At 44.1% G+C, this 27,080-nt stretch overlaps 2 protein-coding genes across 2 annotated transcripts in view; one reads left to right on the top strand and one right to left on the bottom strand.

Annotated features, from left to right (window-relative positions):
- Positions 1-26,897, top strand: part of LOC137535853 (zinc finger protein 585A-like) — a 43,099-nt gene extending 16,202 nt beyond the window's left edge. The window contains exons 6-11 of the mRNA XM_068257736.1: positions 1,903-2,024; positions 9,389-9,429; positions 9,522-9,596; positions 12,950-13,047; positions 13,127-13,748; positions 24,411-26,897. Of these exons, the coding sequence (XP_068113837.1) occupies positions 1,903-2,024; positions 9,389-9,429; positions 9,522-9,596; positions 12,950-13,047; positions 13,127-13,748; positions 24,411-25,552 (2,100 nt within the window). The 3' untranslated portion in view covers positions 25,553-26,897. The remainder of the gene's footprint in view (positions 1-1,902; positions 2,025-9,388; positions 9,430-9,521; positions 9,597-12,949; positions 13,048-13,126; positions 13,749-24,410) is intronic.
- The window catches only part of LOC137535386 (zinc finger protein 585A-like), a 764,031-nt gene that overhangs the window by 251,504 nt on the left and 485,447 nt on the right, over positions 1-27,080 (bottom strand). The window lies entirely within an intron of this gene.

Below are 27,080 nucleotides of genomic sequence, written 5' to 3'. Positions count from 1 at the left end.
GTGGTAAAACCCGGGAAGATATAACACCAAGTCCAAGGGAATGTGCCAAATCAATTTGATTGAATAAGTCCCCGCCCACAAAAGGAAACAATATAGCATGAGACCTGGAGTGTAGTAACAGCCGATCCTGTAATGAGCATCCACATGTAACGCGAACCATGTAGCTACAAATCCATTCTCCTTAGTGAGGGCCATCTGTGATGCCTTCGCAATCTCGGCAATGCTGATTACTGAAGAAATCGCGAATGCATCCTATTACCGAATCACAAAGTGCCCCGAGTCACCCAAAAGCTAAAACCGCCCAACACACAGCAGGGGTAAAATTTGCAAGTTCATGCCAAAGAATTCTTCCTGGCTTTCCCAGGATCCCCTTGGAAAATAGACACTGAAGCGAAAAAAAAAATGATATAATGAATTGGTTGTGTAGGACAGATAATTACTAGAACATTAGTAGCAAAGGAAATTTTTTCATATTTTTATTTTCCGTTTTATTGTTTTTTTTGTATAACATTGCATCATTCGCTAATATTTGCAGTTTATACACTACTCTGCTTTTACAGAGCAGGCCAGTGAACATTTGAACCCTTCTCTGCAGAGAAAAAGAAAATACAGTGACTGACAGTTGAGATAACAAGCTTCAGAAGACAGAGCTCTGCGACTTTGAAAGTGGTGGATCTCAATGGCTCTTTTGCATAGATAACAACTGGAGTTTTCTAACTCTTCCTGTACTGGAAACAATATTAGACTCATTTACCAGCTGCTAATGTTTTGTTCCTTAGCTGTACTATACACACAAATCATTATCATCATTTTTTTTTTTTATGCTTCAGTGTCTCTTAAAAGTAGTCCTCCATCTCAGATCATCTCTGATTAGGATTGACAGAAATCGTAAGAAGTACAGTTTCGCAGCAAGCAGTCCCCATATCTACAGGGGTTTACACAACTCTATACCTGGTCAGAAGCTTCAAAGGAAAGGGCCACATTTGTTTCCCTCCACACAACATCTTTATCATTTATAATCTGTAGTTTTCTTATTTCATGGAATTTCTAGCCTTCTGAAAAATGCTAGAGAAACAATATTTTCAGAAGTTGTTGGGGCTATTCTGACACACGTTCCAGGAAACCCCCACCCAAATGGGAGATTCCCATCCTGAGAAATAAAGGTTCTAAGTCATACTTTGTTTCCTAGCCATATTTCATACCTTCAGATTTGTAACGCTTTACCGAACGTTGATATGTAATCTCTGATAGACTGCCGTATCAGGAATTCTGACAGATTTTCTCTCTGGGTCAAGCCCTGCCCCTGTTCCAGTTGCACTGGGCTGGACTTAGTGTCATAACCACTCCCTGCTGGAGAAGTGAGTAAAACCCAGAGACACACTTGGTCCAGGGTCTTTTGTTCATCTGTTGTTGAATTCATCCAATGACAGGCCAGCAAGGCACTCGCCAAGTCATTCTACCTCATTTCTCACCCCTTACTTCTATCCAACTGATCTGTTCTGCTGCCAGATATACTTATTTGCCAGCTCCAATGTATATTTTTTGTGTATAGTTTTATAATAAAGCTAACGATTTAATCATTCCAGTTTTGCCCTTGTCAGCTGATTCTTCTGATCTATGCTAAGAGCTCTATGTCCTCAAACAAGGAGACACACTACCGCATTGTCTTATTTTTACAAATTGTTGATTTGGCTAGTTAGGTTGCAATTCTCTGTTTTCTTCCGTTTAGGAATAATTACGAAGGTCTTTCCATCTCATTTTCAATATGGAAATTGGTGTCAGCATAATACCCTCAATTTCCAGTGCAAAATCGATAACTTTATTTTACCGCTTGTACATACAATCAAGATTGTATCATGTATGGTCACACCAACCAATCTTAAACGTTTACTGTGCTCACAGTGGATTCGCCTCCAGAAGTCTCTGGTGGATGAGACCTGTATGGCAACTGTCCATAGTTTAATGGGGGTTTGTCACACCCTCATTCTTAGTCAGCCACAGTTCATCAAACCGATCCAGTTACGGTAAAGTTGTGCGTCAAGCTTGAATGCCAAGTCCCTTCACCCAAGTTCTGCAGCGGGACCACACTCACACTTCACCATCAAGCATTCGCTGCCAGGTGCAGCCACGCCCAAAACGTCTGGCATTCCAGGTTGTATGCTGGCGCAGCGGCATCCATCAATGCATTTCACCCCGCCTGCTTGGAAGAACGTTAAAGAACAAGTGACACCCATGCTAACCGAGAAATAAAAGACACATATATAAGTAGACAAATACTAGTTCTACTTACATAACAGATGTATTGCACTGTCCACGTTGTGATTCCTGTGAATTTTATAAAGGGAAAGCCCAGAATTTATTCTAGACAGTTTCCATCTTGGTTACCTTTGACCTCCTGGCATCTTTTCCTCCCTCACTTTTTTTTCCTCCTCTTGCTAATTGTGTATTCGTTACTCCTCCTCCCAGAGTCTTCAGACACTCCCACTAAGGTCTATACTAGGAAATGTACTGTCTTATGTCATTAGAAGGAGGGTGAAGAGGAGGAATATATTATAGATAAAAAGACCCCCCAGCATGCAACTGTTTGGCAATGGCAATTAAAGGGCCAAAGGTATGTGATCATTCCAAACCATAACAGCAGAAAAAGTTTTTAATGCAGGAATAGCATCTTTATCACTTAATACACTCAGACCAGTTGCTGTTGAAATTGATTTTTAGGGTGACAATCCCGCTTTAAATGAAAGATGGGGTATTAATGATGAAGATTATGGTTGAGGAGGAGACAATACAACTCACTGTGATGGAGAAACAGTTGGTGGCATCTGAGAAGGCATTGGATGTGTATGGGGAGGAACCTGAATTTGAGAGATTAAATAATAAGATGGAAATGAGAATTGATTTACCGGTTAAAGTTCCTTTGCCGCAATGTGACTCGACTCCCACCGTCCTGTGATGATTCCATCGCACGGCAGCATGAGATTTAATACACACAGCTACAATCATATCCACATGCTGAGACGGATGTTGCTGTATTTTGTTCACTGTGGATGTGAATAAAAGACCAACGTAAAAAGTCTCCCAGTGCTGATTTGTTTGGCATCTTGTGAACTGATTCATTCGAAAACAGCTGTTATTTTCTAGCTGGCCCTTTATAGTTAGTAGAGATACATCCTGGTAAAACCTGTGGTGTAGTCTTGGTTAGCACTCTCGCCTTGCAGTGCTGGATCTCCAGTACAAAGCCCAGCCGAGGCACTATCTGCATGGAGTTTGTATGTTCTCCCTGTGTGCACGGACTTCCTCTGGGCACTCTGAATCCCAGCGGAGGCACTATCTGCATGGGGTTTGTATGTTCTCCATGTGTCTGCGTCGGTTTTCTCTGGGCACTCTGGTTTACTGTCACATCCCCAAAACATACAGATAAGTTTAGAATCAGAAATATTTATTCCGCCAAGTACAATGAGGGTTGTACCTGGAATTATTTTTGGCACATACAAGGGTCTGTGATGGTACAATAAATACATACAATACAATATAATAGACAATACATAACATAGGCCTATACACAAAAGCATAGTGTAAGAGGACCAGAGGGGGCATCACTGCTAAGTTGAGCTGAACTGCCACATTCCATTGCAGTGAATGACTGCTCTGCAGCGATTCGGGTGCCCCACTGTAGTCCTTGGAAAAAGCAAAGTAGAGAGAAAGAGAGAGAGCAGGATAGGGAGTAGGAGAAAGCGAGAAGAGAGGAAGGAAAGGATAGAGGGAAATGAGAGACTGAGAATCCCCTGGGGTTGTGGATGGTGGTGGCTGGTTGGCTAGTCACTTGAATAACTGTCCTGGATGGAAAGAAAGATTAGATTTGCCCCCCAGGCTTGCGGCCTAGTCTGTTGCAGTTGGTTCATGTGCGGTTGGATTCCGTATTCGTATTCTCCTGGTGTAGGTGAGCAGGCATTCCTAAAAACCATGCTGTGCTCCAGGGCCTTGGGCAGAGAGGTGCTGTGAGGCCAGGGATGCAGGGTGCACCTTAGGCTGGGTGGTTTAGGAGAGCTGCAGTAGATTGGCCTTGCTGCTGAGGGAGCAGGCCCTGATAGCTGGAGCCAGGGGACTCTGGTGCTGGCTGGTGGCCTGCTGATGTATGCATGGACAGGCGGGGGCAGGAGAAAGATGGCCTACTGTGGCTGCAGTGATGGAGCAGTGGTAGCGGTCATACCTCCCCTAGCCATGGTGATGGAGCGTTCTCTGTGCATGGTCCGGTGGCGGTGGTTTCATAGCCCATATGCACGGCATCCAGCAGCATCCTGACAGCAGAGTATCTGCAGGTCCCAGCAGTGAAGTGGCAGCTGGGGCAGCGGCGGTGGTTGGAACTTCCCTGGCCGCAGTGATGGAGGAGCCTGTGTACCGTGTCACAGTGGCATCTGGTCCCCCTGGCAGTTGCCGGTGATGTAGCCTGTGTGCTGGGGATCCTGCAGCGTGGATGGAGGATGCTTGGGTCCGGCCAGCTGAATCCCGCCTGCGAAGTGACCTCTGGCAGCAGCAGCAGTCAGACCTATCCTGGCCGCAGCAATGGAGTGGTCTGCCTGCATTTGTCCTGGAAGGTCTCAGCGGAGAAGTGGCACGCAGCCAAATCTGCAGGTCAGGGGGAGCATGATGGCAACTGTGGGGGGAATATATATACAGTGCTGCCCATAATTATTCATACCCCTGGCAAAACTTAGTTACTTTTATTCCACCAGCAAGTAATTTATTGATAAGAAATGACATAGGTGTCTCCCAAAAGATAATAAGACGATGTACAAGAGGCATTATTGTGGGAGATAAACATGTCTCAGCTTTTATTTACATTTGAGCAAAAAGTGTCCAGTCCAAAATGATTCATATCCTTCTCAATAATCAACAAAAAGCCTTTATTATCTATTATAACAATCAAATGCTTCCTATTATTGCAGACCTGCTTTTTGCATTTCTCCACAGACATTTTTGCCCATTCATCTTTAGCAATGAGCTCCAAATCTTTCAGGTTGGAAGGTCTTCTTGCCATCACCCTGATCTTTAGCTCCCTCCACAGATTCTCAATAGGATTTAAGTCAGGACTCTGGTTGGGCCACTCCAAAACGTTAATGTTGTCTGCTAACCATTTCTTCACCACTTTTGCTGTGTGTTTTGGGTCATAGTCATGCTGAAATATCCATACGTGGCCAAGTTTCTTTGCAGACTACCTGATGTTGACTTTGAGAATCCTCATGTATTACTCTTTTCTTTTTCATGGTGCCGTTTACTGTGATTAGGTTCCCTGGTCCATTGACTGAAAAAACAACCCCAAAGCATTAGGTTCCCACCACCATGTTTGTCAGTGGGGATGGTGTTCTTTGGGTTGAAGGCTTAACCTTTTTTATACCAAATGAAGGAAACATAATTGTGACCAATCAATTTTTTTTTTTTTTTTTTTTTGCAGAAGACCAAAAGTCTTCTTCTTTGTTCAGATGAGCATTTGCAAAGGCCAAGCAAGCTTTGGAGTGCCTTATCTAGAGAAGTGGCATCCTCCTTGGTCTGCATCCGTAGAACCCAGCAGTGTGCAGAGTCCGTTGGATTGTCTGCCTTGAGACATTGCCACCAGCAGAGCCTAGATTCACCAGGATGGCCTTGGTGGTGATCCTTGGATTCTCTCTCACCTCTCTCACTATCCGCCATCACAGGTGTCACTTTTGGCTTCCGACCACGTCCTCTGAGATTTTCCACAGTGTGGAACATTTTGTATTTTTTAATAATACTTTGCACTGCAGCCACTGGAACTTGAAAACATTTAGAAATGACCTTGTAGCCCTTTCCTGACTTGTGAGCAGCCACAATGCGCAGCCACAGGTCCTCACTGAGCTCCTTTGTCTTAGTCATGACTGTTCACAAACCAACTGCAGAGAGCTGCTGTTTTTCACCTGTTGAGTTGATTAAAACAGCTGTTCCCAATTAATCAGGGTAATTAGGATGCTTTAGAACAGCTTGGACTGTTTGGAATGGTATAGAACTTTGGATTTTCCCACAGCCTGTGACAGTTTGTAAAGGGTATGAATAATTTTGAACTGGACACTTTTTGCTCAAGTGTAAATAAAAGCTGAGAAATTGTTTTATTCCACAACGCCTCTTGTACATTCTCTTATTTTCTTTTGGGAGACACCTATGCCATTTCCCATCATAAAATTACTTGCTGGTTGAATAAAAGTAACTTTAAGTCAAAATGTGCCAGGGGTATGAATAGTTATGGGCAGACTGTAGCTGTAACTGATCTACCCCTGGATATTTAATTTACTCTTAGCCTTCTGGGGAATCTGACCAGTGGAGCTGCAGTGCTGAATCAGGCAGTGAGGCTTAGAAGTCAAAATTTGCCAGGGGTATGAATAATTATGGGCAGCACTGTGTGTGTGTGTGTGTGTGTGTATATACATATATATATATATATATATATATATATATATATATATATATATATATATATATATATATATGAAAAAAGAAAATAAAAGGCATTATTATTATTATTATTTATTAGATTTATATAGCGCCAACATATTACGCAGCGCTGTACAATAAATAAGGTTACAGACAATGATAACGGGGGGGGGGGGGACAGAACAATACAGGTAATAGACAATAGATACAACAATACAGGTAATAGCAGAAAGATACACAACACAATGCAGACAGTAGTACAATGCCAGATCATAAACTGGAGTGGTAGTGGTAACAAGTTCCAAATTCTGGGTAAAGTGCACACAGTCAAGTATGATACACAAGGGGAGAGGGCATTAGCCCTGTGTGCCATGGCTACCTCATTGCCGCCATCTTGGCTTCCCCCTAAATTGGCCCTAGACTACAATACATACACTGCGCGATACATACATAGTCATACAACTCTGATAGGGTTTACATTGTGAGCCCATCTGAGGGGCAGTTAAGGGACAAGACGATATATACTGCGGAATATGTCAGTGCTATATAAATACTAAATAATAATTATAATAATGGTAGGGATTACATTGTGAGCCCCCCTGAGGGACAAGACAATATACTGTGTACAGCTCTGTGGAAGATGCGTGTGTATGTATATATACTGTACATATGAGTGCAAAAGAAGTCGCACTCAAATGACTGGGCTGAAGTGTGCAAAGGATAGGTCCTGTGTATCTTCAGGTCCTCAAAATCTGCGCCAAGCAAAATCCAGCACCATTCCTATAAAACGTCCACTTTATTAAATAACTTTAAAGGACAATTTTAGAGAGAGGTATATGGAGGCTGCCATATTTCTTTCCTTTTAAGCAATACCCATTACCTGGCTAACCTGCAGATCCTCTAATACTTTTAGCCATAGATCCTGAACAAGCATGCAGCAGATCAGGGGCTTGATTCACTATGCGGTGCTAGCCTACATAGCACGTCTAAAGTCTTTAGGCGCGCTAACCAGGGTGCTAAGTAGGTTAGCACCGGTTTTCTCAATCAGATCGCGTGCAAAGTTTTGCGCTCACAAACTCCTATGCGTGCGCTAAGTCCCATAGGCTTTAATGGGCACTTCGCGCGGAGCGCCCTGCGCTCTGTGCAGTGCGCGCGTAAAGTTTTGCGCGCGAAAAGCCTGTTTAGACGTGCTAAGGGGGTTTTCACAGGCGTGTGTATCAAGCCCCAGGTGTTTCTGACATTGTCAGATCTGGCAAGATTAGCTGCATGCTTGTTTCTGATGTTATTCAGACAGTACTGCAGCCAAATAGATCAGCAGACAAAAAGAAGAGAACACAGAGAGCCCAATATAGTGTAGTATGTATTGGAAATTGGGAAATGAACGTAAGTAATAAATAATACTCACAAACCAGGGTTACCGATTTAGGCAACCACTGTAAATGCAAGTGGCGAGATTAAGACCCGTCCCCACTCAGGATTAAGATGTCGCGCTCTCTGTAGATGGGAAAAAGTAAGAGTATGTCACCCCTCCACCCGGGGTGGACGCAGGTGTCGCAGAAAGTGAACAGAGGGGCCAACAGGATTAAATATGCAAAAATTTCTAAAAATGCTAGGGAGGCCGGGGTGGACTTACCTCCCTGAAGCAGACAAGAAGCTGTCAGTTTTTTCAACAAGATCAAGTTTATTCATATACTCCAGAACAACAAAGCAACACGTTTCACAGGTATAGTCCTGCTTCCTCAGGCAATAACAAGGAGGAGTATCCAACAGTATAATGTCGTGACAACGCCCAGCGCCTCTGTCCAAAGGCACTAGGCGTTAAAAATAAATGTTATGTCTAATTTTGTTAGTTTAGTTTAAATTAGTTCAGTAAGAAAATATCACAGGAATATTGGAATCTTGTAATGTATAAGACATTCATAATTATGGGATCATATCTTGATTATTGGTTATTTTGAATTAGAGTCTTGGACCTATATAGTGATGGTGTTGTAACATAAGTGAACCATGGAGATAGAACAGGGATGCGTCCTCTGGAGTCTCAGTAGGGAGGTTAGTTGATGCCCCCATTCTCCAGAGGTTCTGTTCCTTGGGAAATCTCTATAAACAAGATCTTAACATTTACACCATTACAGGATCACAGGATCACTTCACACTAAGGTAGCATAAATTTAAGATATGATTAATATTTTTATATATATAATATTGGGTATAATAAAAGACCAAAGGGAAATTGTCTGATATAGCTTAATTATCATTTTTTGAAACTCAACATTTATGATGTATCTATTTCAAGCTATGTCATTTACTAAAGGTATTTCTGTTCAAATTTCAACAACATAACTTTTGTATAGGTTATTTTATATTATCTGTTTAAACAAAGAATGTTATTATGTATAAAGTGTATCTTTGTTTTTTTATACATGATATGTCAATGGCATATTTGTTAAAAATTTGAAATTCCAATAAAAAATATTGAAAACCAAAAATAAATGTTATTAGTTAAACAACAAGGGTTGGTTCTGTGTGAGAATAGGGTTTGTTTGGGATGCATTTTCTGATACAAATAGCTTAAAGTCATTGGTTAGGTTACACTTTCTGCTAGCTATACCTATAAATAAATGCAAAAAAATTCCCCACAGCAGCTTTATAGGATGAAATCCAATCTTTTAACATTAGAGTGGTCTCACTAATGTAACAGCTGCCACATGGACATTTTATCATACACTACATAACGAGAGTCACAAGTATAACGACCATAAATGTTATACCTCTTACCCTTAGTGGGGTGACAAAATACATCCCCTTTAATAATACTGTTACATGTGTGGCAGCTGAGACAGGGAAAAGCTGCAATTCTCATATTCTCCACAAGATGGCGACCAGTTATACCAGGAAGTCCTGTTTGGCACAGACAGGAAGTTGGAGGTTAGAGTTGAATTGGGAGGAAGAGGAGGGAAACCATTGCTGGAACTGGCAGAAGAGAAGGTAATAAGCTATATAAAGATATTTGTGATTTTCCATACCTCCAGTGACACCCTAATTCTCCATAACGTGTCTCTCTCTCACCATGAACCAAGGGCAGCATATAGAAGGACACAAGGACCTCTACAAGGACACCATGATGGAGAATCAGCCGCCCCTCACATCACCAGGTAAGAGGAGACTGTCATTTCTTGTACAGGAGAGAGCAGTATGAAGGGACGACCTAGATCCCCCATCATCTGATAATTATATAGAGATAATGGGATTAGGACGTTTATGTGTTTCCTACAGATCTACCCAGTAACAGAAACCCACCAGAGAGATCATGTACAGGTCCTCTTTATTCCCGGGATTGTTCACCTAGACCAGTGCTGTCCAACTTCATGGGCATGGAGGGCCATTTTTTTTTCAGACCCCATGGTGGAGGGCAGAAGGTTCTTGCTAGAGCCGCAGCTGCAATTAAAGGACAATTAGATTGGCAGCACTCTCCACAAAATGCAATGCAATTGGCAGCAGATCCCCACAACATGCAATTCAAGTTGTCGGTGAAGCTGTGTGGCACGCCGAAAAATAAGGGACCCGACGTGCGTAGAGCGGCGCCGAAAAATGGGTGTGGCCATGGACCAGAATGTGGGTGTGGCCACGGGTGGAGACAAATTTACATGAACTTAGCAATGTGGGACATTAGATTAGGACAGTGGTGGTGAACCTTTTGGAGGCCGAGTGCCCAAACTGCAACCCAAAAGTCACTTGTCTATCGCAAAGTGGCAACAGCAATTTAAACTAAATACTGTACAAACGTTTTAACTCATACATGAACATTATGGAAAATCCAAGTTGAAAATAAACTCTGAAGATAAACAATTTCATCCATGCTACTCCTGAAAAATGTATTTTTTTTTTTTTTAGAACCTTCCAGGTTTTTTTTCCGTTTTAAAAAGCTATTGTGTCATGATGATGATTCAGCTTTTCCATAGTCTCGCAGTTCGCAATCATGTGACCCCCAACAAGACAAATTCAGCAATCATGAGGCCCCCAACAAGGCACATTCAGCAATCATGAGGCCCCCAACAAGACAAATTCAGCAATCATGAGGCCCCCAACAAGGCACATTCAGCAATCATGATTCCCCCAACAAGACAAATTCAGCAATCATTAGGCCCCCAACAAATCATGAGGCCCCCAACATGACAAATTCAGCAGTCATGAGGCACATAAATAGACAGCATTTCACATAAATAGGCAGAATGCTCCTTTAATATGGTAGACACCTCTCACCTGGCTTCTGTATTCTCCTCTACTGGCTGCTGTGCCTGGCTGGCCTGGCAATAGTGTTTTTGGCCAGATTGGTGATGATGTGTGGGCTGAAAGGCCTTGCGGTGCTGCTGTGGCCGGACTGGCGGTGATGCTGTGGTGTGGTAGTAACAGGTGTCCCCCCAGTTAGATAGTGACCGGTGCCCCCCAGTAAGTGACAGGTGTCCCCCCAGTTAGATAGTGACAGGTGTCCCCCCAGTTAGATAGTGACAGGTGTCCCCTCAGTTAGGTAGTGACAGGTGCCCCCCCAGTTAGGTAGTGACAGGTGCCCCCCCAGTTAGGTAGTGACAGGTGCCCCCCCAGTTAGGTAGTGACAGGTGCCCCCCCAGTTAGATAGTGACAGGTGCCCCCCCAGTTAGATAGTGACAGGTGCCCCCCCAGTTAGATAGTGACAGGTGCCCCCCCAGTTATAGTGACAGGTGCCCCCCCCCGTTATAATGACAGGTGCCCCCCAGTTAGATGGTGACAGGTGCCCCCCCAGTTAGATAGTGACAGGTGCCCCCCCAGTTAGATAGTGACAGGTGCCCCCCCAGTTAGATAGTGACAGGTGCCTCCCCAGTTAGATAGTGACAGGTGCCCCCCCAGTTAGATAGGGACAGGTGCCCCCCCAGTTATAGTGACAGGTGCCCCCCAGTTAGATAGTGACAGGTGCCACCCCATTTATAGTGACAGGTGCCCCCCCAGTTAGATAGTGACAGGTGCCTCCCCAGTTAGATAGTGACAGGTGCCCCCCCAGTTAGATAGTGACAGGTGCCCCCCCCAGTTATAGTGACAGGTGCCCCCCCAGTTATAGTGACAGGTGCCCCCCCAGTTATAGTGACAGGTGCACCCCCAGTGACAGGTGCCCCCCAGTTAGATAGTGACAGGAGCGCCCCCAGTGACAGGTGTTCCCCCAGTTAGCGTCCATTTTCTTCGCCCGTTACCTCTCTCCTGTCCCCGCTGCTGCTGCCTCACAGCTCAGACCTCACAGATCGCGGCGACTGAAACAAGCAGAGCGCGCGCATAACACCTGCGCGGCAGAACGTCACATGCGGAAGTGACTGATTTCACTTCCGCATGTGACGTACTCTGTGCGGGTAATATGCGCACTCTGTCTGTTTACCTCAGTCGCCGCGATCTGTGAGGTCTGAGCTAGTGAGGCAGCCGCAGCGGGGGGACACAGGAGAGGCCACACAAGAGGGAGCAGGCATGGCGCCCATAGCGCACGCCATGCCTGCATCTCTGGGAGAGGAGCAGGCCCCAACAGTAGGCCTGGCGGGCCGGATGCGGCCCGCGGGCCGCCAGTTGGACAGCGCTGACCTAGACCACCCCATCATCTGATAAACACATTGTAAAACATTTTGCTAAGTGCTCGGTCAAGTCAACTGTTTTCAGCATTATCGCATGCGGTAATGCTTTATGAATCGAGGCCATAGAGACAATGGCCTCGATTGATAAAGCATTAGCGCATGCGGTAATGCTGAAAACAGATGACTTTACAGAGCACTTAGCAAAATGTCAATTCATAAAAGCTGAAATTCCCTAGCAGTGACTTAAATTACCACCTTGTGCGGTGAACACCTCCAGCATATGTCAGTAAATGTTTATTCATAAAGATTAGAGCAGGCGGTAATGACACGGAGAATACTGCATGCTTTGAAGATGTAATAAGGGAGTGATAAGAGCTGGGGACTGTGTAAACGCTAGCAGCAGAGCGATCGGAACAAACAAGTATTCCCTGAATACCCCAGGCTGTGTTTTTTAACCTCTTGGGTTTCAGATGTTATTTCACATCAGAAAGCCTGCATGTGTAAAGTTTCTTGAAGTTCTTCTAAGCAGTGGCTATTCAATAGATTGTTTAGAAAGACTAATAGACAGATTCAGAGCAGATTCAGGGCTATCAGAAGCAGTATAACAAAACATGCACATCTAAAGGGAAGTTGGGGATGCCTCTTTTATTGTAATGCTGTCTCTGCATGGAGGACAGCAATGTAACAACTCATCCAGCTACTCATTAATGGATCAACTCAGCCAGCTACTCTTCTCATTACCGACACTTTAGTTTGGCAAATCCCTTCATTTCTATCGCAGCTGTAAAATGTTTATGAATTAGCACACAAAAGTCTAAAATACTGAATGCGGTATTCTCCCGATCAGATTTTTTTTTTATCGCAACATGCTTGTATGAATCGAGGCCATTGTATTTAGACAATGTTTGTGTTTCCTACAGATGTATCCAGTAACAGAAACCCACCAGCGAGATGTACAGGTTCTCTTTATTCCCAGGATTGTCCACAAGAAGAGTCCACCATCCCCCAACATTATCAGGTAGGAGCGACTGGGGGTCTCCAGAGACACAAGACTTATATTATTCCTTGTAGCCTCAGCTTATCATTTATGCTCTTAGGGTGAAGAAATCGTAGGTGTAAAAGTTGAAATCAAAGAGGAAAAAGAAGAGATGTATGTGAGGAGTGATCAGCAGTCTATGGAGGAGGGTGACATGATGGGGACAATTAAAGAGGAAGAAGAAGAGACGTATGTGAGGAGTGATCAGCAGTCTATGGAGGAGGGGGACATGATGAGGACAATTAAAGAGGAAAAAGAGGAGACACATGTGAAGAGTGATCAGCAGTCTATGAAGGAGGGTGACACACTGAGGACAATTAAAGAGGAAGAAGAGACGTATGTGAGGAGTGATCAGCAGTCTATGGAGCAGGGTGACCTGATGAGGACAATTAAAGAGGAAGAAGAGGAGACACATGTGAGGAGTGATCAGCAGTCTGCGGAGGAGAGTGACACGTTGAGGACAATTAAAGAGGAAGAAGAAGAGACTTATGTGAGGAGTGATCAGCGGTCTATGGAGGAGGGTGACATGATGAGGAAATATAAAGAGGAAGAAGAAGAGACAGATGTGAGGAGTGATCAGCAGTCTATGGAGAAGTGGGATGTGATGGCAAAGACTAAAGAAGAAAAAGAAGATGACACTTATAATTTCAGTGACCAGCAATCTAAAGAGGAAGATATAAAAAGTAAGCAAAAACACTGACCATAATTAAGTTTATATTCATATGTTTGCTGTTTTATCATACACAGATTGGTCATAGTCGGGGTAACTTAGTGTTACTGGCCTGTAATAAGCTGATAATGGTCACTGTACATTACTGTACACAGATTGTTCACAGTAGGGGTGACTTAGTGTTACTGGCCTGTAATAAGCTGATAATGGTCACTGTACATTACTGTACACAGATAGGTCACAGTAGGGGTGACTTAGTGTTACCAGCCTGTAATATGCTGATAATGGTCACTGTACATTACCGTACACAGATTGGTCATAGTCGGGGTAACTTAGTGTTACCGGCCTGTAATAAGCTGATAATGGTCACTGTACATTACTGTACACAGATTGGTCACAGTAGTGGTGACTTAGTGTTACCGGCCTGTAATAAGCTGATAATGGTCACTGTACACTACTGTACACAGATTGGGCACAGTAGGGGTGACTTAGTGTTACTGGCCTGTAATAAGCTGATAATGGTCACTGTACATTACTGTACACAGATTGGGCACAGTAGGGGTGACTTAGTGTTACAGGCCTGTAATAAGCTGATAATGGTCACTGTACATTACTGTACACAGGTTGGTCACAGTAGGGGTGACTTAGTGTTACCAGCCTGTAATAAGCTGATAATGGTCACTGTACATTACTGCACACAGATTGGCCACAGTAGGGGTGACTTAGTGTTACAAGCCTGTAATAAGCTGATAATGGTCACTGTATATTACTATGCACAGATTGGTCACAGTAGTGGTGACTTAAGGTCCATACACACGCCGGACTGGAGGCAACGACTGGTCCGTCATCACCTCCCGCTGGGTGGGCGTTCCAGCGACAGTCCGGCATGTGTACAGTCTTTCGGCGGACTGATACGGCTGTTTCTGAGTGATCCGCCGGGCGGATCGCTCAGAAACAGCTGTATCAGTCTGCAGACAGACTGTACACCAGCCGGACTGTCGCTGGAACGCCCACCCAGCGGGAGGTGACGACGGACCCGTCGTTGCCTCCAGTCCGGCGTGTGTACGGACCTTTAGTGTTACCGGCCTGTTATAAGCTGATAGTGGTCAATGTACATTACTGTATACAGATAGGTCACAGTAGGGAAGACTTAGTGTTACTGGCATGTAATAAGCTGATAATGATCACTGTACATTACTGTACACAGATTGGTCAAATTGGTGTGTATACATCAATCAGGTAGTGTAAGTCTTGTACTGCTTCACACTGACAGACCGAACTAATTGTTTAACGCACCGCAGACAGCTGCTTGTGTAGTGATGGCCATGCACGTTGGCGAGAGTGCAGGCGATAGGCGGTTTTCCATCCCATATGGTCGCCGGGCTGAGGTAGCTCAATGACAGAACAACAGTGACTGTCCAGCTGATCGAATTTGGTCTGACCACAATGAAGCAACGACCTTATTATCTCGGGTGTGCCCCCTCCCAAAGCACTCATATAGCCGGTCATTGCTTCATTGTAATATGCAAGCCCCTTCACCGTGGCAAGGTAACCATCACGAAGGGGAATCAACACATGTACATGCCTTTTGTTTTGTTGTTGTGGCAGCCACAGTGCAGCCAGAAAAATTAGGCATGTACACACAACTGAAAAATTATTATTTTTGGTAGCGGCCGCTGCTAGAAGCAGCCTTAAACAGAAGAGTAGGATTCAGCTGAGGAGGAGGATGACAGCGAAGAGAAAGTAGGAGGAGGAGTTGGAGGAGAAGAAGAGCAGGTGACAGCAGGCCTGCCTGCAAGACATGGCGGTGTCACCAAGTCTGCTGCACAGCCACGTACTCCATGCTTTACCCAATGTGCCGTATAAGTAATATACCTGCCCTGACCATGCTTTGCAGAACAGATGGACCCTTAGACCCAGCGCTGTGTGCCAGAGATGACACCACTTGCCTTTCAACATCACGGTACAGTTTGGGTATCGCCTTTTGGGAAAAATAATTGCTGTCTGGTATCTTCCACTGCTGTGTCCCAATCGCCACAAATTTTCGGAAGGCCTCAGAGTCCACCAGCTTGTATGGTAACAGCTGGCGGGCTAACAGTTCCACCAAGGCAGCTGTCAGACGCCGGGCAAGGGGGTGACTGGCAGACATTGGTTTTTTCCGCTCAAATATTTCCTTAACGGACACCTGGCTGTGGGCAGAGGAGCAGGAACTGTTCAAGGTGAGAGGCGGAGTGGAAGAGGGTGGCTGTGAAGGTGCAAGGGCAGCAGACCATAAAAGCGGCTGAAGATGCTGCACCTGGAGGAGGAATAGGAGGCGGAGGGTGGCTTTGCGTTTGTGTGCTGTTTTTTCTTATGTGCTCATCCCATTGGTGTTTGTGATAGGAGATTAAGTGCCTTTGTAAGGCAGTTGTCCCTAGGTGGGTGTTGCTTTTTCCACGACTCAGTTTTCGGTGGCAGATATTACAGATGGCATTGCTGTAATATGAGGCAGATACACAAAAAAATTCCACCCTTGTGAGCTCTGGGACAATGGCATTCTGGTGGTGGCAGCAGCTGACGTTGAAGGACGTGTTGGCTGGCTGACCCTACCCTAGGTGGCGATAGATGCCATAGGACACTGCCACAAGCTGTTTGTGACGAGCTCTCCCTGCTGCTTACATCAACTCATCTCCTCCTCCTCTCTGTCTCCCCCTCAAAACTGCCCCCCTGTTCATCTTAACATTAGAGTAAGTAGGAGGCGCCCGGGAAGGAATCAGTATGTAGGTAAAAATCATCTATACTTAATAACTCTATATGGTAGTGTACAACAATAATAAAGAAAATAATATTAGGTTGTCCTACCTGATAGTTGTCCCGTTAGGGATAAAAGCAAGGAGAAGCTCGAATAATAAAAGTCAAATTTATTAGTTCACCAATAGTAGTTTTAAGAATGGGGTCACTGAGCAAAATTGGCCAGAAACGGTTAAATATATCCCGACATTCCATTGACTGGCCGGAATAGTTAATAATAATAGGTCATTTCTTATGATTTGTATCGGTCTATCTAGAGTCGCTGCTGCAATCATCACCCTTAATACAATCACGTTGGGAAAATATAGCCGCTTTTCTATATGCCGCTTCAATACATTTTGGTGGATATTGTTTCTCGGTAAATCGAGTTTTAAGAATCTCCGACTGTAAAACATAGTCCTCATTACGTGTACAGTTACGTCGAATGCGTTTGAATTGTCCAAAGGGGACATTTTTTAGCCACGGTTTATAGTGAGCACTATTGAATTCTAGATACCCATTTCGATCAGTGGGTTTGAATTAGTTGGTGGTGACAATTGCAGTAGAAACTGCATCAATTTTAATTTCTAGGTCTAAAAAGTGGATCTCAGTTGGATGAGTATCCATGGTGAAAGTTAATCCGTACGTATTAGCGTTCAGGTGATCGACATATGGCTGAAGTCTATCTCCTGAAGCCTCCTAGATACAGATGATATCGTCGATGAAACGGCGATGTAGGATGAGGTCCGCACCATATGAGTTGCCCTCAGACCACACCAGTTGGTCTTTGAGCCAACCCATATACAAATTGGCGAATGCCGGTGCAAACCGCGTCCCCATCGCCGTTCCTCGTAACTGCAAGAAGAAGGCATCCAAGAAAGTAAAATAGTTAGCTGTAAGGATTATCTCAATGGAATCCAGAATACATTGTTTCTGACTGGGTGGCATTAATGGATCGCCTGCTAAATAGTACTCGACGGCCCTAAGGCCCAAGTCATGTGGAATATTCGTATAGGGAGCGCACACGTCTAGTGTGGCCAATCTATACGAATCCGGTTTCCACTCTAACTGATGAAGAGTGTTAAGGGTATGAGTAGTATCTTTAAGATACGAGGGGAGTTGGGTCACATATTTCTGGAGATCCACATCAACATAATGTTTAGCATTTCCTATAAAAAGAGATGCCGCCATATTGTTTTATATTAGCCTGATGAAACAGAGAACGTTTTCTCTGAGAAACGCATTGCTTTTACTAATAAATAAGCCCCTTTTTATACCTTACTACCTCACAACTCTCTATTTTATTTGCGGCAAGTCACAGCGGTTATATCTGCTAGCCACACAATACTACTCAGTACGCTACTGACATCGCATAGATGCCGCTCACTCCTGCTTGGTCTCGCAAGGTGAGTGTGCGCCAGGATCTAATGTTTGGCCTGCCTACAACCTCCCTGGAAGTGTCCAAACTGAGAACGTGACTCCCTGGTGGCCCTCCAGATTCCCCGCCTGGAGCTGGATCGTGAGCCTGGTCCCTGCCCCTAAAGGGACAAACGCTATCAGAGGCTGTGCCCTACGAGCATCCATTTCTGAACAGGTGAGACCTGTCTTTAGGCAGGGTGGATGCTCCTTTTTATTTGTCACTCAGAGCGCTCCAGAGGATACAGAGGAAGGCGAAAAACCCTTACAAGGCCTGGTCCAATTAGCCCCAAAAGGGAAAAATTCCTTCCCGACTCCAGATGGCAATCAGATAAAATCCCTGGATCAACATCATTGGGCATTACCTAGTAATTGTAGCCATGGATGTCTTTCAACGCAAGGAAAGCATCTAAGCCCCCTTTAAATGCAGGTATAGAGTTTGCCATAACGACTTCCTGTGGCAATGCATTCCACATCTTAATCACTCTTACTGTAAAGAACCCTTTCCTAAATAAATGGCTAAAACGTTTTTCCTCCATGCACAGATCATGTCCTCTAGTACTTTGAGAAGGCCTAGGGACAAAAAGCTCATCCGCCAAGCTTTTATATTGCCCTCTGATGTATTTATACATGTTAATTAGATCCCCTCTAAGGCGTCTTTTCTCTAGACTAAATAAACCCAGTTTATCTAACCTTTCTTGGTAAGTGAGACCTTCCATCCCACGTATCAATTTTGTTGCTCGTCTCTGCACCTGCTCTAAGACTGCAATATCTTTCCTGTAATGTGGTGCCCAGAACTGAATTCCATATTCCAGATGTGACCTTACTAGAGAGTTAAACAGGGGCAATATTATTCTAGAATCTCCAGTTTTTATTTCCCTTTTAATGCATCCCAAAATTTTGTTAGCTTTAGCTGCAGCGGCTTGGCATTGAGTACAATTATTTAACTTGTTGTCGATGAGTACTCCTAAGTCCTTCTCCAAGTTTGATGTCCCCAACTGTATCCCATTTATTTTGTATGGTGCTAGACCATTGGTACGACCAAAAGGCATGACTTTACATTTTTCAACGTTGAATTTCATCTGCCATGTATGTGCCCATATAGCCATCCTATCCAGATCCTGTTGCAATATGACACTATCTTCCTGAGAGTTGATGATTCTGCACAATTTTGTATCATCTGCAAAAATAATGGGGTTTCTCAATAACTGAACTTAATTCCCTTAGGACCCGAGGATGCGTGCCATTCCGGGCCAGATGCCTTGTCTATTTTTAATTTATTTAGTCTTGCCTTCACTTCTTCCTGCGTTAAGTATTTAATATTACAGTTGGAAGATAGGGACTCTTCTGCCTCTGTACTTTGCAACAGTGATGTTTCCCTTGTGAAGACAGAAGCAAAGAAAGCATTTAATAACTCTGCTTTACCTTGATCATCCACCATTGAATCTTCCTCCCCCCCCCCCCCCCCCCTCATCCTTTAGGAGTCCAATACAGCCAACCTTTCTTTTTTTTGGAGTTGATGTACTTGTAAAACTTTTTTGGGTTAGATTTAAAGGGACTCCGAGCACTGCAGAAACTATGGAAAGATGCATATTATTTTAAAGCTCTCTTTCTCCTCTTTCCAATGATTCATAAACCGCCACCCTACGCCTTTTAGTTTTCGCTATTTCAATCGTGGAAATAGAGAAAACTAAAAGGCGTAGGGCGACGATTTAGGTGTCGCCAGAAAGAGGAGAAAGAGAGCTTTAAAATGATATCCATCTTTCCATAGTTACTTGTATTACACAGAACGACACTTTCCTCAGTGTCAGCAGCTCCATTCAGCAGAATGGAGCTGCTGACTTTAGGAAAAAGTCGCCCTGTGTAATACAATGAAACTATGGAAAGATGGATATCATTTTAAACCTCTCTTTCTCCTCTTTCTGGCTACACCTAAATCGTCGCCCTACGCCTTTTAGTTTTCTCTATTTCCACGATTGAAATAGCGAAAACTAAAAGGCGTAGGGCGGCGGTTTATATATCATTGGAAAGAGGAGAAAGAGAGCTTTAAAATGATATGCATCTTCCCATAGTTTCTGCACTGATCGGAGTCCCTTTAATATCCCTAGCGATTTGATTTTCAGCTTCAGTCTTTGCTAGCCTAATTTCTTTTTTACCATTTTTATTGCACTCCTTATAATTGCTTAATGCAGCCTCGGTCCCCTCCTGTTTTAGGACCTTATAGGCATTTTTTTTCCTCTTCATTTTATCTCTAACCTTTCTATTCATCCATAGAGGCCTTTTTTTTTATTCCCAGACATTTTATTTCCATATGGGATATACATACTACAATATTGATTGAGAATAAGTTTAAAAGCTTGCCATTTCCCTTCAGTGTCCTCCCCTTGTAGTACATTATCCCAGTTCACCAAACTTAGTGCCTGCCTTAGTTGATTGAACTTTGCTTTTCTAAAATTCATAGTTTTAGTGGTCCCGCTGCCCCGTGGCCTATCAGTCACCAGATCAAACATTATCATGTTGTGATCACTATTTCCCAAATGTTCTTGAACCTGCACATTTGAGACATTATCTGGTCTATTAGAAATGATCAGATCCAGTAACGCATTTCCCCTAGTTGGTTCAGTTACCATTTGAGTCAAGTAATTGTCCTGTAGTGATGCCAGAAATCTGCTGCTTTTACCAGAATGGGTAGCCTCAATACTCCAGTCAATGTCTGGAAAGTTGAAGTCACCCATAACTATGACCTCATTTACGTGCAACTTTTTCAATCTGCTGTAGTAATTGCAGTAGTAATTGCAGTTCTGCAGCTTCATGAATATGTGGTGGCTTGTAGCATACCCCAATAAGCAATTGGCAACGTTTATTTCCACAATGAATATTTACCCAAACGGACTCCACATCTTTGCAATCTTCCTCCATCTCATCGTTGAGGACAGCTGTAAAAGAATTCTTAACAAAGAGACAAACCCCTCCACCTTTTTTCCCTGTTCTATCCCTCCTAAACACATTGTATCCTTTTAAATTCGCTATCCAGTCAAGGCTTTCATCCATCCATGTCTCGGTTATTCCCACAATGTCATAGCCTTTGTCATTCAGAATGAACTCTAGTTCGTCTATTTTATTTGCAAGGCTCCTAGCATTGGTTACCATGCACTTTATATTTTTACCACCACCTTTACCAATTTTGTTTACATGAAATGGGTTATTTGAAGTTTTACCAACCTCCTTACTCCTTACTCTTTACACTGTCTCCACCCCCCATAATGTTAGGCTCCCACTGTCTGTTTGCCTTATCTTATCTACGTATTGAGACTTTATCCTCCCGCCTCCCCCCAGATCCTAGTTTAAAATCTCCTTCAACCGTTTAGTCATCTTCTCCCCCAATGCAGCTGCACCCTCCCCATTAAGGTGCAGCCCATCCCTGCTGTAGAACCTGTAGCTGACTGCAAAGTCTACCCAGTTCTCCAGGAACCCAAACACCTCCTTCCTACACCATTTTCTCAGCCACTTATTTAACTCCCTAAGCTCCCTCTGTTTCTCAGATGTAGCACGTGGCACTGGCAGTATTTCAGAAAACACCACCTTGGAGGTCCTTGCTTTAAGTTTATCTCCAAGTACCTGAAAATCATTTTTGAGGACCTTCCATCTCCCACTAACTTTGTCATTGGTGCCAATGTGTACCATGACAGCCGGGTCTTCCCCAGCCCCACCCAATAATCTGTCAATTCTTTCCGCTACATGCCGAACCCGAGCACCCGGGATACAACAGACTGTACGGCATTCACGGTTTCTTCGACAGATTACCCTATCTGTGCGCCTAATAATTGAATCCCCTACCACCAGTACCTGTCTAGCCTTAGCTACACTCCTATTCCCTTTCTTGTTACAGCAGTCTGCCCCTTGGTTGCTAAGGGACACATCCTGCTGTAGCATTGCTACTCCAGAATCATCCTCCCTAATATTACGCAAACAAGCATACTTATTAGGGAGGGACAACTCGGGACTAGCCCCCCTGCCACTTTTTCCCCCACCCCTTCTAACTGTGACCCAACAGCAGCTACCTCTGCTTTTTGCTCCGGCTGTACTCCACCCACCTTCTCTTAACCGGTTCCCTCCAGTGTTTGGATCGTGAGATCCAAGCTCTTCTCCATGTTGTGTGTGCGTCTCAGTGTTGCGAGATGCTTATTTAGCTCTGCGACATCAGCCTCTGAGCAACACGCACACACCCAGGGCAACAATAAACACCCTAATCTGCTGATCAAGGCATGCATACATGTTGCAGGATGTACACTGTACTGCATTCTCCAACATGATGATTATTGTGTGGGGAAAATTACTTAAAGTAAACTGTGGTGGTAAAAGATGAAACGGGAGAGTGAGTGAAGCTGAGGAGGAGGAAAGGGAGAGTGAGTGAAGCTGGGGTAGAGGAGAAGGAGAGGGAGTGAAGCTGGGGAGGAGTCCTCAAAACTTAAAGACTACACCACAACGTGCCTAGCACATTCTAATCAATGCAAAAAAACGCAGCATTGCTTGAAGGTTTTTTTTTTAGTCCTTACCTGCTGCTTAAAGTACTGACTCTCTCTTTGTGCCTGTGTTGTAACGCCTGGTTTTAACGCCTATGTCACTTATGTCAAAGCCACTTAGTGAGCAAGCCACAGACTGAGCAAGCTCAGGTACTGAGTCCTGAAGCTGCCCAAATACCTCCAGTTACAGCTAATCCCTCCCCCTAGCTAATTGCCTGTCTGCTGCTAAGCAAACTTGAGGGAAAGAAAAAAAATATACACTTGCTGCTCTAGATATCAGATGAACCGCAATACACAAGCCACCAGATATCACAACAGCAAAACACAATTTACAAACAACAGCAATGTATTTTAATCAGTGCTCACAGTTCCCAGCAGTGAAGTGAAATAAGCCCTCCACCACAATTAGGGCTTTGGCCTACACTTCCTGTTCATATTATTCCCTTTTGGAAGTCAGTGGCTCGGCTTCTGAGTGAGGTTGAACGTAAACCCCTCACTCTGTTATTGGGGTATCCACTCCCGACACATTCCCGTAAAGCAAATAAGCTTACGGCTATAATTCTCAATGCGGCCAAAAGATCTATTGCAGCACTCTAGCGCTCTTGGTCTCCACCGACAAGGGACATGTTGATTGACAAAATTCTAGATGTTAAATGAATGGAAGAAATGACCGCTAGATTGAGTAATACCATTGATAAGTTTGATGAAATTCTGCGCCCCTGGGAACTTTGGAAAATAACGGGGGACTATGGCCCCCTTGCATAGTTTAAATCACCCTTTTAAGTACTTTGGACCTTCTATTCTTCTGATTATTGTCTGTCCTTCTATTCTATATGCCTTCCATGTGCCTTCTATGTGGCGGCTGCTTAACCAATCATAACTATGATCCAAGCATCTATGGATGCTTGGATCATAGTTATGATTGGTTAAGCAGCCGCCATGCTTTCATTGCCTAAAATTTTCCATGTTACGTGGTCTCATATTCATTGTTTGTTATTTTCTGTCTATTTCTTTATTCTTTTTCAGATCCACTTTATATGTGACATTTTACAGTTGCTATCCGTGGATCATTTATTCTAGTCTGGATAGTTATTGTATCATTTGGAAATATGCTTCTTGTGCATCTTTTGCATAATGTTTATGTTTATATGATTACTCCTATTTTTTCTTTTGGTTTATTAATAAAAAGATAATGCGTAAAAACATAATAAAAAATGTAACAGATAAGGTGAAAGCAGGTGAAAAAACTTTGTGAATCCTATCCTGCCCAAAATCGTTATTTTCACAGTTGGCGACGAGAGAGATAAAGGGATGGCTGGAAAGTGTAATGGTTAAGGGCTCTGCCTCTGACACAGGAGACCTGGGTTTGAATCTCGGCTCTGCCTGTTCAGTAAGTCAGCACCTATTTCAGTAAGGAGTTCTTTGGGCGAGACTCCCTAACACTGCTGCACTGCACTATTGAGTGCGCTCTAGTGGCTGCCTTATAAGCGCTTTGTGTCCGACAGGAGAAAAGCGCTATACAAAAAAAGGAATTATTATTAATTATTACATTACAAGGGGTATATGAGTGACAGGAAGATACAGCGGTAATAAGAATGTGTAAGTGACACCACATTGCTCTACAAACATAACACAGATTTCTTGCTATAAGTACATATAGGTCTGTTGTCACAGGAGTAACACATTGCTTCCATTGTCTCATCAAGCTCTACAATTTACTGCTTTCCATGTATGGCCAATGCTTTATGTGTAGGGAGGGTCCATGAGATACCAGTAACTCTAAAATGGTGCAAATTGGATGCTAATTATATGCAAAGTTATGCAGCTGCTGCATCTGGTACATTTCTAATCTGGATAAACTTTGCATCACCTTGGAATTCTCAGCAGCTCACTGACTATGCCTAATGATTATTGTTCCTCCACTCAGAATTCTCTAACAGGAAGTGATGATGTTTCTCTATTTGCAGCGCTGAGTCCCGGCATCAGGAACCTCTCAGAGACTCGTCTCTCTGTATCCACAGACTGTACAACGGATGATGATGTCTCTGGACAAGAGTCTCCTGCAGATATCCTGGTTACCCCAAATATTCCCCCAGACTCCCCTCACCTGTCTAACCCCGAGGGGCCTCATACCCAGAACAGGTCTCTCCCTGCTGGAAGGTCTCATTCCTGTTCCACATGTGGGAAATGTTATGTTTGGAAATCACATCTTGTCGTACATGAAAGATCTCACACTGGTGTGAGGCCTTTTTCGTGTGCTGAGTGTGGGAAAAGTTTTTATAGAAAATCATGTCTTATCAGTCATGAGAAATCTCACACTGGTGAGAAGCCCTATTCATGTGCCGAGTGTGGGAAATGTTTTTATAAAAAATCATGTCTTATCAGTCATGAAAGATCTCACACTGGTGAGAAGCCCTATTCTTGTGCCGAGTGTGGGAAATGTTTTGGATGTAAAGCTTATCTTGTCATACATGAGAGAACCCACTCTGGTGAGAAGCCATATTTATGTCCTGAGTGTGGGAAATGTTTTAGCGATAAAGGAAACCTTGTCAAACATCATAAAACTCACACTGGTGAGAAGCCCTATTCATGTGCTGAGTGTGGGAAATGTTTTATTATTAAATCTAAACTTATCGCGCATGAGAGATCTCACACTGGAGAGAAGCCCTATTCATGTGCTGAGTGTGGGAAATGTTATATGCATAAAGAATATCTTGTCGAACATGAGAGAACTCACACTGGTGAGAAGCCCTATTCATGTGCCGTGTGTGGGAAATGTTTTGGACGGAAATCTTATCTTGTCATACATGAGAGATCTCACACTGGAGAGAAGCCATATTCATGTGCTGAGTGTAGGAAATGTTTTCATCACAAATCATGTCTTGTCGCGCATGCAAGAACTCACACTAGAGAGAAGCTCTATTCATGTACTGAGTGTGGGAAATGTTTTAAACAGAAATCAAGTCTTATCAGTCATGAGAGAACTCACACTGGAGAGAAGCCTTATTCATGTGCTGAGTGTGGGAAATGTTTTGCACAGAAATCACATCTTGTCAAACACGAGAGATATCAAGTAATGGTCAATGAAACAAAGCTTTGCCTTAAGTGAAAAAGTTCTTAAAGATGTTGCGCTCCACCCATAGATAATAATTTTTCACCTCAGTTCACTACCGGTTCGCCACACCATAATAGTCACAGATAATTAAGTCAAAGGGTGCAGGCGCTGCTACGGTCTCCCGGGGTGTTGTTTCACACAGTTCTTTCTCCTCACTCCCTCCGTAAGGTGTCCAGAAAGTGCAAGCAGCCCTCAGGTCGATTTTACATAAAGGGGAAAAAACAAATAACACACCACATAGGGTAATAACGTCTGGCATCAAGTGTTATACCCTTCACCTGCCCCACATCACACCGGTGTAGCACACTCCAATCACAATGTATATAGATTGCGCTCACCAGATAATGTGGCTGCTCAGTCACAAACAGCACAAACGCTTGTCATCAGTAGCCAATCGATCATGAAACTCCTTGATCTTGCTTCAAGTAGCCTCCAGTCCTCCACTCATTGGTGCCTCCAGGTGTATTTGAGAGAGAAAACACAATAGTGCAATACCTTAACACTTTCTTTGGCACCTCCACCTCACCCTAGTGTAGCACCCTGTGCAATAAATGCGCTCACCAGATGCATTAGCTGCTCAATCACAAACAGCAGTAAACGCCCAGCAGTTGTAGTTCCTGAACTCCTGTTTCTCTTTCTTGGCTGCCGCAGCCTCTAGTAGTGCAGATATCTTCAATTTTCAGCTTAAAAACAAAGATGGGCGCAACACATAGTGTAGTATTCAAAACAGAGATACACCTCCACCTCCTCCTCTGTGTGAACACAGCAACCATGCACCCTACCCTGGGTGTGAGTATCAGGTAAACCTATATGCTCACCAGATCCTGATGCTGCCCATCTACAAACAGCAATAAAAGCGTTTTGGTATTCAGGTTTGGCTCCTGTTCCTTTAACTGTGGCTTCCTTTAAAAACTAAACAAACACTTCCATTGCGCAGTACTACTTTAATTTTCAATAAAAATTCCAAAGATTGCACTGGTTGCTGCGCAGAGCTTGTGATTGGGTAAGAAATACATGTGGGGATATTTAAACTTCTGGTGTGCAGACCAATCATTAGCTCCTGATGAGTCTTCAGACGAAACGCGTTGGGCGGGGCTAGAGGTCGGCACACTAAGGAGAGCATGCTGTTTGGATCCAGGACGCTGGAGTTTTTATCTGTTTATGTCTTTTTAAGGCCCATACTCACGGGGGACGGCCGTCGCCGCAACCGCGTGGCACGCGCATGTTGCGGCGACAGTTCCCCCGTGTGTATGATGCGCGCGCCCCGAACCGTCGCCCGTCGGAGCTGTCGCCAGGCGATTGACATGTTCAATCGCCGGCTACAGTCGTCGCCGCAACCTTGCCGGAACTGTCGCTAGCCCCGCATGTGTATGCGGGCTAGCGACAGCTACCCACACACACCACACGGAGCTTCCGGCGGGGGGGAGGAAACTCGGCGACAGCTTCCGCCGCATCGCTAATCCCTCTGCTGCCGTGTGGATGCAGAGGGATTTGGCGACGAGCTGTCGCCGAACTGCCGCCG

Source organism: Hyperolius riggenbachi, chromosome 10 (genome assembly GCF_040937935.1).
Source record: "Hyperolius riggenbachi isolate aHypRig1 chromosome 10, aHypRig1.pri, whole genome shotgun sequence".
In the NCBI taxonomy this organism is placed as follows: domain Eukaryota; kingdom Metazoa; phylum Chordata; class Amphibia; order Anura; family Hyperoliidae; genus Hyperolius; species Hyperolius riggenbachi.
Note: the sequence above shows the minus strand (reverse complement) of the source record. Positions and strands in the feature narration are given on the sequence as shown.